This window comes from Balaenoptera acutorostrata, chromosome 8, assembly GCF_949987535.1.
Source record: "Balaenoptera acutorostrata chromosome 8, mBalAcu1.1, whole genome shotgun sequence".
Taxonomy (NCBI): Eukaryota; Metazoa; Chordata; class Mammalia; order Artiodactyla; family Balaenopteridae; genus Balaenoptera; species Balaenoptera acutorostrata.
In genome coordinates this window covers 115839568-115860390 of record NC_080071.1, presented here as the reverse complement: position 1 = coordinate 115860390, position 20823 = coordinate 115839568, and the positions used below count along the sequence as shown (strand labels likewise).

At 39.0% G+C, this 20823-nt stretch overlaps 1 protein-coding gene across 1 annotated transcript in view; it reads left to right on the top strand.

The window, feature by feature from the left end:
• The first annotated feature begins 5649 nt into the window (after positions 1–5649).
• The window catches only part of MAP3K19 (mitogen-activated protein kinase kinase kinase 19), a 37147-nt gene continuing 21973 nt past the window's right edge, over positions 5650–20823 (top strand). Inside the window, 3 exon segments of the mRNA XM_057551697.1 lie at positions 5650–5671; positions 8252–8367; positions 17001–17097. Of these exon segments, the coding sequence (XP_057407680.1) occupies positions 5650–5671; positions 8252–8367; positions 17001–17097 (235 nt within the window).

Below are 20823 nucleotides of genomic sequence, written 5' to 3'. Positions count from 1 at the left end.
GGAAAACAAAATAATAAAAGAACACAGCAGCAGCCTATTTACACCTTCTTCCAGCTGGAGGCGAGGAGAAGTCACGTAGCACCCCTGGGAAATGATGTGCTCCCAAGGATGCCCCTGGAGAACCACTGTCACCTTGCTCACAGGCGTTCCCTTGACATCATTGCCATTTGTACGATTGCTGTTTAGATCCCTTTGGACCATTTGCAGTTATTATCTTTATCTTGAAAAGGGAATCAGAGAGCCTATGCTTTGCATAATATTTAGTTGTGACTAAAGTTAAGAGAATACATTTTTAAATGCTGTCTTTTTAGGGTATTGATCTTCTTATTTAGATTTTCTGGCCATAGAGACTCTTTCCCAAAGTAACTTGCAAAACCACATGCATAATCAAGGACATTAATTACTGGTGAATGGCAACTGCCTACTCTTGGCATTTACCTTCAGAGGTACTGTCAGATCACATGACTTTCCAACTGAAAGAAAATCAATTGCTGCTAGGAAAGTTTCTTCTATTCCCTTATGGTAGAGACACAAACAGATAAAGAAAAAGTGAAAGATATTCTGGTCACCTAGAGTTCAAGGAAACAGACAACAAAATCCAAAGGACTCTAAATTATTTTGTTGTACTAAACGATAGTCTAAAATTGCCATACATCATAAACTGAGGTTTAGAAATATTTTTGGAAGACACTAAATTTTATTTTATGGCTGTGTTGGGTCTTCGTTTCTGTGCGAGGGCTTTCTCTAGTTGTGGCAAGTGGGAGCCACTCTTCATCGCGGTGCGCGGGCCTTTCATTATTGCGGCCTCTCTTGTTGCGGAGCACAGGCTCCAGACGCGCAGGCTCAGTAATTGTGGCTCACGGGCCTAGTTGCTCCGCGGCATGTGGGATCCTCCCAGACCAGGGCTGGAACCCGTGTCCCCTGCATTGGCAGGCAGACTCTCAACCACTGCGCCACCAGGGAAGCCCCCTAAATTTTATTTTAATGATATTTTCAACAGTTGTTGCTGTCATTCAATCTCTGTTTTCTTTTTTTTTTAATCTGTTAGCTCCATCACCATATATATATATATATATATTTTTTTTTAACATCTTTATTGGAGTACAATTGCCTTACGATGGTGTGTTAGCTTCTGCTTTATAACAAAGTGAATCAGTTATACATATACATATGTTCCCATATCTCTTCCCTCTTGCATCTCCCTCCCTCCCACCCTCCCTATCCCACCCCTCTAGGTGGTCACAAAGCACCGAGCTGATCTCCCTGTGCTATGCGGCTGCTTCCCACTAGCTATCTATTTTACATTTGGTAGTGTGTATATGTCCATGCCACTCTCTCACTTTGTCCCAGCTTACCCTTCCCCCTCCCCGTATCCTCAAGTCCATTCTCTAGTAGGTCTGCATCTTTATTCCCATCTTGCCCCTAGGTTCTTCTAACCATTTTCTTTTCTTTTCTGTTTTTTTTGAGATTCCATATATATGTGTTAGCATATGACATTTGTTTTTCTCTTTCTGACTTACTTCACTCTGTATGACAGTCTCTAGGTCCATCCACCTCACTACAAATAACTCAGTTTCATTCCTTTTTATGGCTGAATAATATTCCATTGTATACATGTGCCACATCTTGTTTATCCATTCATCTGTTGATGGACACTTAGGTTGCTTCCATGTCCTGGCTATTGTAAATAGAGTTGCAATGAACATTGGGGTACATGACTCTTTTTGAATTATGGTTTTCTCAGGGTATATGCCCAGTAGGGGGACAATGTCTGTTTTCATAACCACATTTTTCACTCCTCAAGATAAGCCTCTAAGTTTTAAAAAACTAGTACCTGTAAATGGATCCAGAGCTTAATCAACAGATGCTCAATTACTGTGCTATTGGAAAACTATTCTCAGCTCAAAACTTTCATGTTAGTTCTACCTAATAATAAACATTGATATAAAAAGTGGTTTCTTTTCAGAGACTAAAAAAATAATAACTGATTAATTCCCACAGCACCCCTCTGAGGTAATATCATTATCTCCAGTCTGTCCCTGGAGAAACTGGAGTAGAGACAAAGACTGTATTGACATGGCATAAAGTGAAATAGAGATGGAAATTCATGAGTTACTTTGGTCTAGAAAATAAACAATTTGGATAATTTGGCCTTCCAGTAGCTTCTCAGTTCTGAATTATCCAAATTAAATTTTACTTTCATTAAAAAAAAATATAACATCTATATATCCACATCCATTTGACTATATAAATACTGTTAAATAAGCTACCTTGTAATTGTAAATCATTCATTCATTCCACAAGTGTTTACTGTGCATGTATCAAACACCCTGCTCAGTGCTTTTCATATTCTATCTATATCCAATCATCAAAACAACCCTGCAAGGAAAACACTATTATTCCCACTTTGCAGCTGAAGCCCCTGAAGTTCACTGTATAGGGTTGCCAGATTTTGCAAATAAAAATACAGGACACTCAAAAAAAAAACAATACAGGACACTCATTTAAATTTGAATTTCAGATAAATACCAAATAATTTTTTAGTATGATTATGTCCCAGATGAAAAGTATTCATTATTTAACTAGGGGTCCCTTATTTCATCAGGGTGATTTGATCAACTTTTAACAGACTGTCCTTGATATAACCCTGTCAGGGAGGTTAAATAACCACTTTAAGGAGTTCAAATTCAAACACAGATCTATCTGTCTCTCAGGCCTGTGTTCTTTCAGTTAATCAGCTCCCTCTCAAGATACTGAGGAAGGATGTCTTAAAGTTGAGAATTTGGCCAAACAATGAAAATGCAAAGATTAGTATTAATAGACATTCAGTAAAGACATAACAGAAATAAAGTTTCATGTTTTTAAAGGCATCTGGGGGCTTCCCTGGTGGCGCAGTGGTTGAGAATCTGCCTGCCAGTGCAGGGGACACGGGTTCGAGCCCTGGTCTGGGAAGATCCCACATGCCGCGGAACAACTAGGCCCGTGAGCCACAACTGCTGAGCTTACGCGTCTGGAGCCTGTGCTCCGCAACAGGAGAGGCCGCGACGGTGAGAGGCCCGCGCACCGCGATGAAGAGTGGCTCCCGCTCGCTGCAACTGTAGAAAGCCCTCGCACAGAAACGAGGGCCCAACACAGCCAAATAAACAAACAAACAAACAAATAAATAAATAAATTTATAAAGGCATCTGAAGAGTTCCTGGATATAAATTTCCCAAACCAACATGGCTTGACCCCTCTGATGCTGGCTGTGAGAGATGTGGACCTGTTTGAGAGTCTTGATATGTTAACCCTCTATAGACCTGCGGAGGTTCTGTCTGAGCTCCTCAGGCATCACGGGTGAGTATAAGTGGTCAGTCAGCACCCAAGGAAGGGTGTCTCTGCCATTGTTACTTACAAAGTCATTTGCAAACCTAGACGTATAGATTGCTATATATATATAATTCTTTATATATATATAAATATATAGTGAATATATATTAAATGCTTTATATATATAAGATATATTATATATATATATAATAGATATAGATATGGAACGCACATGCATGGTCACAAAAGGGACTTCAAAAAAAAAAAAAAGGGACTTCGAAGTTGCAAAGTGATGTACAGATGTTAGAGGTTGCTATCTATTATTCTTATGATATTGGCCCTTTGTTTTACTTGTTTAAATACTTACTCTTTTGGTAGTTCCTGGGAATGTCAAATAATTCTTGAGTATGCAGCTCCCTACCCCCCAAATGTTACTAATTATTGCAGAAAGCATTGTCAATTATCAAAAACAATTTATAGTAATGATTTACAGTTATCTGTAAGATAACATGTCAGCCTGCTCTTTTAGGATAGGAGATGTAAACAATTTCTTTTAAAAATTAGAGGGTTAATAAACAGTCTTTCATGTCAGAATTGCAGTTTCCTAATTCTGTCTGCTACCTATTTATCTTGTCATCAAATAAGAAAAGATGGCCAAAGCTCTTTCTCAGTATTTCACATGAATTTTGTTTTGGGAATGAAAAAGGAAGATGAAACTTCCAGACCAAAAGTATAGTCAAGAACATGATCTATTGTAAAAGGATCAGTTAGTATAATAGGATGAAGATGGAAGTCTGAAGCTATGTCAAACTTTAGCGTTAAACAACAGCTGAAGAGATTGTTTAAAATGGAGATTACTGGATATCATCCCAGAGATGGTGTTTAGTAGGCCTGGAGTGAGGTCCAGAATACTGGAGATCAAAGGACACCACATGAAGAAACACTAATCAAGGCAGATGAGCAAAACAAGGTCCTAACAAGATAAATGACTTGCTTAAGGCCACATATCAAGGTAATGGTAGTCCATGGATTCTTGGTCCCATGCTAACTCTTTTGAATCATGACTTTTGATGGAGAAAAGGTCATAAGAATATTGTTGCAGATCATAAAACATTACCTTGTCCCATAGCAATAAAGAGATTCAAATTCAAAGGTGTTAGGTTGGAAACCATGATCAATTCGCTCCTGGTCCCAGAATGTGACTAGTGAAGCCAGTTTAGTCATTGTTTCCCTCACCATAATCTGTTAATAAGAGTTCCCATCATTTACCCTCTGGACCTCTCTGAGCTCATGTCTAATTCTAGGATCCAGTACAGCAGAGAGAGGAGATATGTGCCGATGCAAGGAGCCCTAAGATCAGCCAGTTGGGCTTAACAGCAAGGCAAAGAGGAATGAAAAAGTCACGCAGAGAGAGATTTTATGATACGATCACTCCACTCAACCAAAAACCTATGAAATAAGCATATCAGTTTAATTTCAAAGTGAGATGCTAGGCCATTCTACTATTTTGAATGATAAAAGTGCTAGCTGTTAGCATTAGGAAAGAGAAATATCGAGACTAAGCAATTAACTAAACCATTGGAAAGAAAAAAAACAATCAAGTCAGCTATGTGGCAGTGATAAGACAACAGTTAGGGCTTCCCTGGTGGCACAGTGGTTAAAAACCTGCCTGCCAATGCAGGGGACACAGGTTCGAGCCCTGGTGCAGGAAGATCCCACATGCCGCACAGCAACTAAGCCCGTGCGCCACAACTACTGAGCCTGTGCTCTAGAACCTGCGAGCCACAACTACTGAAGCCTGTGCACCTAGAGCCCATGCTCTGCAACAAGAGAAGCCACTGCAATGAGAAGCCCGCACACCGCAACTAGAGAAAGCCTGCGCGCAGCAACAAAGACCCAACGCAGCCAAAAATAAAATAAATAAATTAAAAAAAAAAGACAACAGTTAATCAAAATGTTTTTTATCTTTACTTGATTTATGCATTATTAAAGAATTATGAAACTTCTTGTCCAAAGTTGGAAATTTTCTGCCTTAGAATGTTTTTAGAACGGGAGAGGCATAAGATATACAGCATATTCTTCTCATTTAAAAATCTTGAAAATTTGTCACTCTCTCTCATACATTTTGAAGTCATTATTGTTATCCCCAAACTATATAAAATTACTTCTATTTATTTGATGTCAATGGTTTTCTTTTTCAATAGATTGAACTAAATAATCTTTGATGTTGATTCTATTCTTCCTAGAGATCCTAAACTCTGTGATTTTAGTAGAAAATCAGCAATACATTATGTGTCACAAATAGAAAGTTTCAGGAAACAGCAGTTATTGGACATTCTAATGAATTCTATGCCCAAACCAGGTAAATATTTCTATTCCACTTTCAAAATTCTCTAACTATAAAAGCCCTATTAGAAATCTTTCTTTTTCTACATGGATTTGATGGATCTGTTTAAAGAAATCAAACTAAATGTGTATATATGTATAAATGAATCACGTTGCTGTACAGTAGAAATTAACACAACATTGTAAATCAATGATACTTCCATAAAATTTTTTAAAAGAAATCAAGTGAACAACTATTTATTGAGCAGGGACTTTGTACAAGACCCAAAACTAGATACTCTGAGGCAGGCAAAGAAGTCTAAGACATGGTCCAAACTTTTGAAAGTGTTCAGTACAGTCAGGGACACATCATGTAAGTCAGAGGAGAAAGAGCTTGTTGTAAACTTCAAAGGGGAAGAAGGACTTAACAGTGGTTCTCAAATGCTGGATAAGATAGGAAGGAAGAGAAAAAGAGAGAAGGTGTGATATAGGCAGGGAGAAAGAGTCTGAGCAGGACAAAAAAACCAGCCACAGAGAAAAGTGTAATAGAAAAAGTGCCACTGAGCCACATGTGACTGTGAAAGCTGCTTGACTTTATTGTTTGATTGGCTTTTTTGGGAAGCTTCTTGGCAGGGGACAAGGTTATCCCCAGAAAGGTTTCATGGAAGAGGTGAGACTCAATCTGGTCCTTAAAAAATGATGAGATTTGATTTTGTGGAGCAGAGGCATCATGCTGTAAGCGAGCATGGCTTATCCCAGGAGCAAATGGGACACTAGAAACAACAGTTCATGTCAGGGAAAAGGAATACAGAAGGTTAGACACATAAAGAAACTGGGTCCAGGGACTTCCCTGGTGGTGCAGTGGTTAAGAATCTGCCTGCCAATGCAGGGGACACGGGTTCATAGCCCTGGTCCAGGAAGAGCCCACATGTCACAGAGCAACTAAGCCCGTGAGCCACAACTACTGAGCCTGTGCTCTAGAGCCTGCAAGCCACAACTACTGAAGCCCGCGTGCCTAGAGCCTGTGTTCTGCAACAAGAGAAGCCACTGCAATGAGAACTCCGCGGGCCACAACAAAGAGTATCCCCCGCTCGCTGCAACTAGAGAAAGCCCACACGCAGCAACGAAGACCCAACGCAGCCAAAAATAAATAAAATAAATAAATTTATTTAAAAAAAAAGAAAGAAAGAAACTGCGTCCATTGAGGACTCATTAAATGTCAGCCTGAAGGACATATTTTTTTTTCCCAATAAAATAGAGTCACTAAAGAATTTTAAGCCAGGTAATGATGAAAGCCATGTTTTAGGAAAATTAACCTGTCATTGTGTTGGATGAATTTGAAGGAAGAAACTCATACCAGGGAAGCTCTCTTAAGAAACTACAGAAGTACTCGTGTGTGGTTATAAGGACCAGGAAAAGAGTCTTTGGGCATGGTGTGTAGTGGGCCTGAGAAGTGCTGGGTATGGTGAGTCTAAGAGATTGTGAAAGAATTCACAGAATTTAGTGCTGTAACATTGATAGAGGAGACACAGAGACGAGGGATGAGGGAGTTGAGTTAAACATGATTCCAAAGTTTCAGCCCTAGGAAGTGGGGAGATAGAAATACAATCAACAAAATAGGAGAACACTTTGGTTTGGTGAGGATGTTGAAGGTAATGAGTTTTAAAACACTACATTTGATGGAAACTTAGGACGTTCAAAGTAGGAATTTTCTGTAGGACAGGGCTTGTGGGAAAGGATGGGTTGATATGTTCTTTTGGGAGTTCTCTACCAGGAGATTGTGAGGACCTGAGAGTAGGTAAGATCACTAAAGTATTGATGATGGTGAGAAAATTTCAGGGGCTGCACAGAGGAGGTGCGCCCACAGTTAGAGAGTGCTGTGTGCATAGAGACTCAGGGGAATGAGAAAAGGAGGAGAATTGGGAGAGAGTTACAAGAAAGAAGGAATGGGAAACAACGTCAAATTGGAAAAGAGGTTACAAAACAGATGTGAAAAGGAAGTGAGAGTTTCAATGGCAGGATAGAGGCAGAAGACAGGTTGCAAAGAGTACAGAAAGAGGATATGGTGAAGAAATGGAGGATATGAGTATAGATCCCTCGTTCAGATTTGTTTCAGTTATTAGGATAAATGGAAGAACGATTGCAAGAGGAAGTATTCATGGACGAGCCTGTGCTTATTTGAAGAAGTCAGGATGGCAGGAGAGGGAAGAATATGAGAGCAATGTCCCCCAGGAACTAAGTGGAAATTCACTGTTTGGTGTTTAGAACTCTATCAGTTTAATGTGGCTTCAAGTGCTGGACAGGAGGTGTGCTCGAAGCAGATGAACGCTTTTGTCTTTGGCACCTATAGAGCAAATGTATTTTCCAGCCTATTGTTAATAAAGGGTTTCCCTTAGCAACTTTGGCCCCTTTTAAAAAATAAACAGACAAAACCCCATTCATTCTGTGGACTCTTGTTGCGAAAACTATAGCCCGAAGCTTCATCAGGATCCCAGTCTACTATTTCAAGAAAATCTTAGACAAAATGGAACTGATTTTAGAACCTAGAGCTAGATCTCGTTGTGAAACTGCTGGAGATGCATCTCATCAAAACACATTATTATGTTTCTTTTGGCAGAAAGACATGCTGAATCATTGCTTGACATTTGTCATGATACAAACTCTTCTCCAACTGATATGATGACAGTTACTAAAAACCAAAATATAATCTTGCAAAGCATCAGCAGCAGGGAGGTAAGAAACTCTCTTTAAAAAAACAAAGTAGGGCTTCCCTGGTGGCGCAGTGGTTGAGAATCTGCCTGCTAATGCAGGGGACACGGGTTCGAGCCCTGGTCTGGGAAGATCCCACATGCCGCGGAGCGGCTGGGCCCGTGAGCCACAATTGCTGAGCCTGCGCGTCTGGAGCCTGTGCCCCGCGACGGGAGGGGCCGCGATAGAGAAAGGCCCGCGCACCGCGATGAAGAGTGGCCCCCGCTTGCCGCAACTGGAGAAAGCCCTCGCACGAACCGAAGACCCAACACAGCCAAAAATAAATAAATAAATAAATAAATAAGAAAATCCTTTAAAAAAAAAAAAAAAAAAAAAAAACAAAGTAACTTATCGTATATTAACGCGTGTATGTGGAAACTAGAAAAATGGTACAGATGAGCCGGTTTGCAGGGCAGAAGTTGAGACACAGACATAGAGAACAGACATATGGACACCAAAGGGGGAAAACCACGGTGGGGTGGGGATGGTGGTGTGCTGAACTGGGTGATTGGGATTGACATGTATACACTGATGTGTATAAAATTGATGACTAATAAGAACCTGCAGTATAAAAAAACAAACAAACAAAACAACTAATACTGAACTTTCATTGGGTTATTTGTATGGAAATATGTTAATATAAATGTTTCAGACATTACGTGAAATTTCTAAAAATCTTATATGTTCTGGTATAATGTTATAAGTCATAATTCTAGTTATTACTTTAAAATGTATATCTCAGAAATAACTAAATTTCCTTGTCAATTGCACTATTATGAACTTTCATCAAATCTTTAACTGTGGTCATTTTTAAGTCTTTTGTCATTTACAGACAGTTCTGGGTGTACTCTGATGCTTTTGCAAATATGTTCCTATAAAAGGGATTCCTCTTCAAGGAATGCATAGAAAAGACTCTGACAAGTACAGGTTTCTGGTAACTGTACTGCTGAACTGAATGAATAAGCATTTTCAGAACTCTAATGGAAAACTGATGAACTCATAAAAGTGCTAACGAAAGATCAAGATGAAAAAAAAAATTAATTACATGGGACTGAGTGAACTGATGAGGATGATTATAATTTTTGTGACTTTCTGTTTGAATTCAAAAAAAAAAAATCCCACAAGGACTCAGAGGCAAAGAATATACAAATCAATTTTCACTGCAAAGTAAAGGAGCTGTTACAGTGGAGGATTACTGGACTGAATGTCAATATTATGACATAGTATGAGTGTGTTTCGTGTTTGGTAATTGCAATCATTGTTGCTTTTGTTGTGGTCATCCATTTACAATGCTTGGTGTCAGTCTATTTATCTCTTGTGAAAATAAAATACAGTGTGTGTGTGTGAAAAAAACAAAACAAAACAAAAGTAACAGAAAAATGGATAAGCTACTCCATCTACACTTACTGTATTTACATCTACTTCTTTTGTGTTGCTTGAATATTTATAACAATCATATATTACAATTATATATTTAAATGTGATTATAAAGAAACTTAAAGTACAATTAATGACAGTCTTTCATGAGTTTAATCTCAAGGCAGTAATGAGCTAGTCAACTCTGAGTCTCATGCATTGTGTGTGTGTGTGTGTGTATGGAATACCACAGAATATTATTGCAGTTGAATCCATACTAAATAGTAAAATGTAGCTTGTCTTTATGTGTGTTAATGTGGAAAAGGAGAAAATCATTATTCAGATCATGTCAAATCCATCACAGGTTATGACAAATGAGGTACCTCCTCTTGGCCCTGGTCATCACCCCCAGCAGCCCATGATGAATGACTCCACAAAGCATAGTAACAGTAGTGGTAGCAAACATTGTGCCCATGGAAAATTATGGAATGATTCCCAAGATGTACAGTAAACTGGTAAAGTGGTTGCCTAAAGGAACAGAATTGGAGAAGAACTTTGCACTGTATACTCATGGGTACCTTTTGAATTTTTATAAAAATTAATATAGCCCAAACAGTTTAAAATATTACTACTCTGTGGGAATTCCCTGGCCGTCCAGTAGTTAGGATTCGGTGCTTTCACTGTGGGGTCCTGGGTTCGATCCCCACCAAAAAAAGAGAAATTCCTACCCTACATTTTATTGGTAATAAAGAATATGACCACAAAATTGTTTATTTCTAAAAGATAATGAGGTATGGACTATAATATGTGTAAACGATACAAAGAGTTTTGGAGATGGTGGAGTAAGATCTTTCAGTCCCTTTCTCCTTCCAGAAATCATCCCAAAATAACAAGAAAACAAAAAACAAAAATTTGAGTAAAAAATTAGTTTGAAATAAGTATAGATTCACAAGAACTTGTAAAAATAGTACAGAGAGGTGCTGTATAACCTTCACAAACTACCACCGATTGGAATTATCATAACTATAGCTGACTGTCAAAACTAGGAAACTGGGGGCTTCCCTGGTGGCGCTAGTGGTTAAGAATCTGCCTGCCAATGCCTGGGACACGGGTTTGAGCCCTGGTCCGGGAAGATCCCACATGCCACGGAGCAACTGGGCCCGTGAGCCACAATTACTGAGCCTACGCTCTGCAACAAGAGAGGCCGCGACAGTGAGAGGCCTGCGCACCGCGATGAAGAGTGGCCCCCGCTTGCCACAACTAGAGAAAGTCCTTGCACAGAAACGAAGACACAACACGGCCAAAAATAAATAAATTTAAAAACACCCTCCTCTCACCCCTGCTGATCCATCTCCTGTCCCTATAAAAAAAAAAAACACAAAAAAAACTAGGAAACTGATATTGATACAATACAAGGAACTAGACTACAGACCTTACTTGGATTTCACTAATCTTTGATGCATTCCTTTTTCTTCTTCTGTTTGTGTGTGTCTGTGTGTACAGTTCTATGACATTTTATCCCCTGTATTATCATGATCAAGATACAAAACTGGCCTGTCTCCACAAAGGAACGCCCTCTTACTCCTCTCTTTACTGCCACATCCTCCCTGCTAACTCCTGGCAACCACTGATCTGTTCTCCAACTCTATAATTTTGTAATTTCATGAATGTCATATAAATGAAATTAATACATGTGAACTTTTAAGATTGCTTTTTCTACTCAGCATAATGCTCTTGACATAGATCCAAGCTGTTGTGTGTACCAATAGTTTCTTTCTATTGCTAAGTAGTATTCTATTACAATTATATTTTGTTTCACAGTTTATTTAGCCATTCACTTGTTGAAAGACATTTGGGTTGTTTCCAGTTTGGGGCTATCACAAATAAAGCTACTATGAACATTCATGTATAAATTTTTGCATGACTTATGTTTTCATTTATCTAGGATACATGCCCAGGAGTCCAATTAGTGGGTCATTTGGTAAATGTATGTTTAGTTTTTTAAAAAACAGCCAAACAATTTTCCAGAGTGGCTCTACCATTTTATATTCCCACCAGCAATAAATGAGATGTCCAGTTTCTCTACACCCTTGCCAGCATTGGTACTATCAGTATTTTCTATTTTAACCATTTTTAAACATTTAAACCAAAATAAGTATATGGTGGTATCTCATTGTGGTTTTAATTTGCATTTCCCTAATGACCAATGTTGAACATTTTTCAAAAATTTATTTGCCATCAGCAGAAATTGTTCAAATATTTTGTCCATTTTCTGATTGAATTGTTTGTTTTCTTATCGTTGGGTTTAGAGAATTCTTTACATATTCTGAATGATGTGTGACTCACAGGTATTTTCTGCTCCAATAAGAAAAACTTGGGTTTTTTTTCACCTTTTTGACAATTCTTTTATCAAACAGAAGTTTTTAATTTTGATGAAAACCAGTGTACCTACTTTTTCCTGTATTGGTCTTGATTTTTACGTCTAAGAAGTCTTTTACTTGATCTGGGTCCTGGTTACATGAGTGTGTTCAGTTTATAAACATTCATTAGTCTATACATTTATGATATGTGCATTTTTCTGAATGTATGCTATACTTAAAAGTAAATTAAAGGGAAGGGGTATGCCTTCAAATATCTGAGAAAAAATATGGTTTTCAACCTAGGATTTTATATCCAGACAAACTATAAGTCAAGTATTAGAGTTGAATAGAGACATTTTTCAGACACACAAATGCTCAAACATTTTACATTTCATACACCTTTTAAGGAAGCTAATATGTGCTCTGTTAAATTAATGAAATAAGATAAAAATGGAGGGGAAAATTGGATCCATGATTCAGGGGATCTGGAACCTAACACAAAAGAGGAGGGTATCCTTGGTATAAAGCAGAAAGCAAGTCCCAGGGCTTCAGCCACGTATGAATTCTAGAGAACAAAGAGCTCTGATCGTTGGGGGATGGGAGGAGTGAGGGAGAACAGGATAATGGAGATTTCCAGGAAGAAGATGGAACTGATATATTATCTGATATATTTAACCAAGTGGAAAGACCACAGGATGTTTGGAAGATTTAAGATTTAAAAAAATATAAGAAAAGGAATTAAATATTAAATTAAATTGTGAATGAAATAAAAATAGGGGTTTTGGGTTTTGTGCAGGAAAAAAGGTTATTCAGGAAAGTATAAACATACTACACTACTATTGCACTACTACAGTGCAATACATACAGTATAGTACAATACTCAAATAATCATAATTTGAACTTTGCCTATTGATTTAACAAGAAAAAGAGGGTGAATTTACTGGGAAGATAGAGGCAAAGTATAAGAATATTAAATTGTCTGGGGTTTCCCTGGTGGCACAGTGGTTAAGAGTCCGCCTGCCAATGCAGGGGACACGGGTTCGAGCCCTGGTCTGGGAAGATCCCACATGCCACAGAGCAGCTGGGCCCGTGAGCCACAACTACTGAGCCTGCGCGTCTGGAGCCTGTGCTCTGCAACAAGAGAGGCCGCGATACTGAGAAGCCCACGCACCGCGATGAAGAGTGGCCCCCACCTGCCACAACTAGAGAAAGCCCTCGCACAGAAACGAGGACCCAACACAGCCATAAAAAAAAAGAAAAAAAAAGAATATTAAATTGTCAACTGCAATAATAAGAAGACAGTAGGTAATATATCACTTTAGTGACAGCAGGATAAGTACATTATCTAGAGATATGGAAAAAAATACCAAAAGAAACACTTAAAAGGCTGGAACTGGCTGCCTCTGGGGGATAGAGTGGGGAAGGCAACTGATGACCTTTTTTGTTATAAGTGTTTTTTTTTTAACCATTATTTGACTTTTAAAAAATGTATAAGTTAGATAAAAATGAAAACTAATTAAAAATTAAAATACAGAAATGGTTAAATCCCGACTCCTCTGGGGCATGGGTTGGGATGAGGTAGAATGGAAACATTTACTTTTAATACTATTTGAATATTTTACGTTTGTGCATTTGTAACTTTTCTAAAGAGGGTAGCCTGCTTCTCACCAAAGTTGCTTTGGTACAGTGGTCGTCAAAGGGGGTGATTTCACCCCTCAGGAGGCAGTTAGCAAGGCTTAGAGACATTTTTGATGTCACAAGCGGGGCAGAAGTGCTGCTGGCATCCAGTGGGTAGAGGTCAGGGATGCTGCTAAACATTCATCCTACAGTGAGCAGGGCAGGCTTTCCACAGCAAAGGATCACCCAGCCCCAAATGTCGAGAGCAGCGAGGCTTAGAAACCTTGCTGTGTAGCAGGCTTTGTCACAACATTGAAGGTTGTATTGCTTTTGATTACTAATATTACATAGTAATTGGAATAAAATACCTAGAGGCCAATCTTTAAAATAAGTGTCATGCATCAGAAATTGATAAACAGGGGCTTCCCTGGTGGCGCAGTGGTTGAGAATCTGCCTGCCAATGCAGGGGACACGGGTTCGAGCCCTGGTCTGGGAAGATCCCACATGCCGTGGAGCGACTGGGCCCGTGAGCCACAGCTACTGAGCCTGCGTGTCTGGAGCCTGTGCTCCGCAACAGGAGAGGCCGCGATAGTGAGAGGACCGTGCACCGCGATGAAGAGTGGCCCCCGCTTGCCACAACTAGAGAAAGCCCTCACACAGAAACGAAGACCCAACACAGCCAAAAATAAATAAATAATAAATAAATAAATTAAAAATAAAAGAAATTGATAAACAAAAACTCATTTACTTTTCATTTTTTTTGTGGTATAGCTAGGAACTTTCTTTCTTAAAAAGACTAAAAATCCCTTCATATTAGTATATTTTTTCGTGCAAAACATTTTCTGAACTTTCACTCTGTATTTTTCTTCTTATGGTTGAAATAACTTTGAACTCATTTCTGAAGGAGAAATAGACTCTCACTATTGAATTTGCCTCTTCTTCTTAGTGCTTTCTCTAGTGCTTAAATTGCAAAACCCAAGGTCATTCTTCACTTCTTTCCTTTGAATGAAAGCCTGCTTTTCTTTTGGGTTGTCTGTAATAGGTTTTTACAGTTTACAAATATAAGCAGCTGCCTGGCTTGTAGGATTGCTCCTGAGAGGCTCTTTATACCCTCTCCCAATCTTTTTTTCATCTAAGGAGAATCGTCTTTCTAAATTTAATTACGTATGATTTCTATGCCTCTTTTCTGTGTGGTTGGCATTCTGTTGTTTACAGATTAGAATGCTATGCCCTCTATCTAGTCTGTTGTCACCTCCTGCATCACTGTCAATGGTTTATGAACTCCATTTATGTTTGGGATGTGCTATTCTAACATTTTCTCTCCTTCACTCACAACTGAGTGTCATTATTTTAATTTTCCTCCTTGTAGCACCCAAGCACTCCTTAAAGTCATTCAAATTTAGTATTCTAAAAGAAATTAGAAAATTCTGAGCTCTTTCTGCTTTTGTCTTCATTTCCATGATAACCTTCAAAGTAGACATTATTCCCTACATCCTTTTTGTTTGTGATACTTATGGTTTTTCAGTTTATTCTACGGAAGAAATTTTTGTCAGGAGATTGTAGGCATCACACATCTTTCATTTTATCTTTTCCTGTGCAAAACCTATAAATTAGTTTGAGTATTCTTTCTCTTAATTTTGCTCACTGTTATTGATTCCTTTCTTTCTGGTTCTTGTTGAGACTCTGTTTCAAGTTTTTCATGGTAACAAGAAAGCAGAGTGGTTAAGACCTCTGTAACCAGACTTCAGAGTCTGGGTGTGAATCCTGGCTCTACCATAGTCTAGCTATGTGACCTTGGGTAAGTTATTTAACTTCTCTGGACCTTACATACAAAAGAGAATAATAGTTCCTACCTCTAGAGTTGTTGTGAGGATTAAATTAGTTAATATGTGAAAGGTGCAACAGTGTCTGGCACTTTATGTGTAAATGCTAGTCATCATTATGGGTTTTGTAGGTAGGTATGCCCACACTCTGTGTCTTCCACCTTTTCTTAAAGGACCAGCTAATGAATGAACTGAGTAGTTGAGAGGGGTGGGATAGGGAGGGTGGGAGGGAGGCTCAAGAGGGAGGGGATATGGGGATATATGTATACATATAACCTATTCACTTTGCTGTACAGCAGAAATTAACACATTATAAAGCAATTATACTCTAATAAAGATTAAAAAATAGAAAAAAATTCAATAAAGACTTAAAATGCTCCACATCAAAAAAAAATCTTAAAAATCATGTACTGCTAAGTTATTACAATTGAACACCTAAAATATTTTCATGGCAGTATAAATGCAGGGTTTTATTTTTATTTTTTTCAGTGATAATTAAAATGAACAAAGCAAAAAGAAAAGATTCCCAAGCTCTCTTGGGAATTAGTGAATGAAATATCAGATGATGTTTGGTGACAAAGGCTACCTGCTTGTCTAACAGGCATGTGCATTTAGGGCAAAGGCTTTTAATCAACAGTCTCCTTAAATACGTGGTTCAACCAGATCACAGAAGCCAGAGAGCCAGTTGTAACATCCAGGTTGTGACGGGATGTTTTAACTACTACTTGCATCTATCACTGTTCTAGACATTAAAAAGGGCAAAATCACCAGCAACAACTTCTAATGAAGGAAACTATCAACAACAATGAATTCTAATAGAAAATATTTCTTCTTTAGAGAGTTAGGACTACTTTTTATAAATCAAGCTGTTTCTCAACCATGTTTTTCAGCATAATGATTATTTTCTAGAGGGTAAAAGGAAAGCTTTAGAGGTTGCATACCACGATTAGATCAAAAAGCTGTCATAGTGAAAACTTTAATCAGCTTTGCTGCCTCCTTTCAGTCTAAGGTTATATCTGCAGCTTCCATATGGGGCAGGGATTTCTACCCTCACCATTTACAAATGATGCCCCAGGGAGGCATTATGGAAAAGATCATGTTCCTTTGGGGTTGTTCACTGACTGTGGCCAAAGGATTCTTTCCAGTTACCCACCCAGATGGAATTTGTGGCAGTTTAACAGCCTGGACACGGACACGATAAAGTATAAAATATTGAATTTCTATGTGTCTCGGTGATTTCAGCTTTGATCTTCATTTTTGATTATGCAGTTAATCACGTCCGCGTCTGTCTGAGCGTGGTGATCTGGAGGCGAATACTTTCCCATTTTTTTAGTCCTAAATACTTTATCCGATTTAAAAGGAATCCACAGTGTGAAACTTTAGCCTAGAAAAAAAATCAACATTCGCTCTGCCAACCAAGTACTACATTGAACAACTGAGTTTCTATTTTATGATATTTCAGGAGTTTGACCAAGATGATGTCTGCACTCATTCCATATTGACTAGTGAAAAAGGAGATCCAAGTGGTGATGGACAAGACTGGCAACCCAGGACAGAAGGTATCTGTCTTCTGTCCTTGATATGGCTACAAAGATAACATGGATTATTTGGATTTTCCCCCTAATTTTGGTAGCGCTCAGTGCAGGAACGTTGAAATCACAGACAAGCACAAAGGAAAAGAAAAATCACTCATAATCCTATCCTTTGGTCCATACCTGAATCAGTGAGTCTTGTCAATCTGCCCAGCCAAAATGGGCATCCCACTTCTGTCTCTCCTCTTCGTTCTACCCCACTCCAGCTCAGCCTACTGTTCTCACCTCCTATCTTTTCTGTCTAATAACATCTTTTCCCTCATTTCTTTCCTCTCAGAATCTTCCATCAGCTCCAGGGATCTGTTCTCTTCCAGGACCAAGAATTTCTCCACTATCTGTCATCCCAGAGCTCCTCCCTTGGGGGGGAGATGGGGGCCTGAACAAAGAACTAAAGCCCCAAGTCGCACTCTTGTATTCTAGGAGGTCATAAGTCTGGAATTTTCCAGAACAATGCCCATTCCAAATATGTCATCCTGTCCTACCCATAAGTGCCCTTGCATTGAACAGATCACAAAGTATTTGCAGATTCTCACTGCAGAAAATAGTCATCACAGAGATCACATTTGTCTGTCATCTATTCGCCTATAAACTGTTTTTTAATATAAATTTATTTGTTTATTTTTGGCTGCATTGAGTCTTCGTTGCTACGTGCAGGCTTTCTCTAGTTGAGGTGCGTGGGCTTCTCGCTGTGGTGGCTTCTTTCGTTGTGGAGCACAGGCTCTAGGCACATGGGCTTCAGTAGTTGTGGCACGTGGGCTCAGTAGTTGTGGCTTGCGGGCTCTAGAGCACAGGCTCAGTAGTTGTGGCACGGGCTTAGCTGCTCCGTGGCGTATGGGATCTTCCTGGACCAGGGCTCAAACCCGTGTCCCCTGCATTGGCAGGCAGATTCTTAACCACTGTGCCACCAGGGAAGTCCCCCTACAAACTTCTTAAATGAAATGTTTATTTGAACTGCTCCAACCTCTCTCTGGTAATTTTCCTACTTGCATTTCTAACACTCCAGGGAAGCTGCTCTCTGGATGTCTTTTTTCTCATCCCTGTCAACCACCCTGAATGCCACAGTGCTCTCCTAGCTGCTGTCTCCTTTGGCCCCTTATGTGATGCTGCCCTCTTCTGGGGAGCCTTCAGTCTTTGTCAAACTCACTCGATATCTCCTCTCCCCTGGCGGAGGGCGGGGAATAATTTAATAACATTTGAAATGATTAACTCCATGAACCCTGAAAGACCTAATTAAAATAAACAAGTTCTGATCCCCTTCCAAACAGTCTATGTGATCTGCCTTTGACTTTCAAAGGTTTCAAAGCTGAGTTATCAGAAGCCTGACTGTGTTCCCCATCATCTTCCAAGAGGTTAAAATAATGTGTTTACTCTGCTCCATTTGGAGATGACTTGCCATTTGAGGTGCTTATAATTCTTTTAAAATCGATTTGTAAGAGTTCAGGTTTTCATATAGGAACCATAACACTTATGCAGCATCTTGGCTAAGCCCTTGCAGTTTTAAGCTTTCATAACTTGGGTTACACATTTGAAAGAAGCAATTATGTTTCTAAATTTTCTTCTCATAGTTGATAAGAGTCTTCACTAGAACTAGTTACTCTTTTAAGTCACAAAGCCTGAAATAAAACTGTTTGGGGTATTATTGTGCATTGTATACATCTTAAATAGCAATAAATCTCTTTAAATCCCATTTACATGTTTCTACCAATAACATATTCCAGTTTCTTAATGTTAAAGTGCTTGCACATGTTATGAAGACTTTATGCATATACCATGTGACTATTCTGTTGTAGATATGAACATTTTAAATTATTTATTTATTTATTTATTTTTGGCTGCATTGGGTCTTCGTTGCTGCGTGTGGGCTTTCCTTAATTGCGGCGAACGGGGGCTACTCTTCGTTGCGGTGCACGGGCTTCTCATTGCGGTGGCTTCTCTTGTCGTGGAGCACGGGCTCTAGGCACGTGGGCTTCAACAGTTGTGGCGCACGGGCTTAGTTGCTCTGCGGCATGTAGGATCTTCCTGGACCAGGACTCGAACCCATGTCCCCTGCATTGGCAGGCAGATTCTTAACCACTGTGCCACCAGGGAAGCTCTAGATATGCACATTTAATCATTTAGTTTATATCTGTTCATTGTATTATTCTTTTAAAAAGGGAGCATCACTGACTAAAGTATGTGTAAACTTTATATAATGCTTGGATAACTCCCCTGGTCTTTTAACAACTAAGTATTCCTGCAGCGTACATTTGCTTTATTATGGGCTTTTACAGATGGTAACTTGTAAAATAAAATCCCCCCGCAAAATCCCTCATCTTTTTCCTTAGTATAAAAATCTTCTTGCATTCCTCAATCAGCTATTTTCCCATAACATATCAGATGCAAACCTCATAGACTGGAAATTGAGCGTGTAAAATTACCCTTTTCATGAGTGAATAAGAATCTATTTTCTGAAATTACTGGGCTTAATTTATTTTTAATAGTGTATCATCAGAATTCTTAAGTGTAGATAACAGAATCTACTCTACTTGAGTGAAAAAGGAAGGAAGTTTTCAAAGATACCAGAAAGTTCATAGACCATTGAAAAACCAAAGGAGAAGAACAGACCCCAGGTTGGATTGTCAGAAAGAATTCTTGTAGCTACATCTCAAAACTGGCTACTGACCCCCAGATCATGCTGCTTCAGCCACAACCAGGAACTGCTCCCACACTGACCTCAGAACCTCCCTCCTCTGTTGACACCCACATCAGCAAATGATGCCTGTGCCTTATCTTTTCTCATGTAACCCATGTGAATCCATGTCTCAAGTTAGCTTTCTGAACTCTAGTGGCAAAAAAAGGCTGGAAAATGTAGTTTTAAAAAATTCTGTTGAAAATCATGATTTAGGAAACTATCAAAACGTGGAGGGCTTCCCTGGTGGTGCAGTGGTTGAGAATCTGCCTGCCAATGCAGGGGACACGGGTTCGAGCCCTGGTCTGGGAAGATCCCACATGCCACGGAGCAACTGGGCCCGTGAGCCACAACTACTGAGCCTGCGCGTCTGGAGCCTGTGCTCCACAACAAGAGAGGCCGCGATAGTGACAGGCCCGCGCACCGCGATGAAGAGTGGCCCCCGCTTGCCGCAACTAGAGAAAGACCTCGCACAGAGGCAAAGACCCAACACAGCCATAAATAAATAAATAAATAAATAAATAAATAATTAAAAAACAAAACAAAAAAAGTGGAGAGGTTATCAAAATGTTTTGAACCTCGATTCCCATCAATTTAAACAGAACAAGTGGAAAATACAGAAAAGTAAGACTTCTCTGGAGAAAATAATTTTTCTTCATTGAATGAATTAGGTTAGGCCAATTTTAAATTTTCATTTTAATGATTTAGCACTTACATTAACAAATTAATCATCACTTCCCAGCTCTTATGAATGTCATTTGCACCTCTTCTGCAAGGAAATTATGTTTCTGGTTGTGTTTAAATGTTGCCTTTTAGTTTCTCTCTACTGTAACATTTTCTGATGGGGTTAATTAATTAATTAATTAATTTTAAAGATTTTTTTTGATGTGGACCATTTTTTTTAAAGTCCTTATTGAATTTGTTACAATATTGCTTCTGTTTTATATTTTTTGGGTTTTTGGCCACGAGGCACATGAGATCTTATCTTCTCAACTAGGGATCGAAACTGCACCCTCTGCATTGGA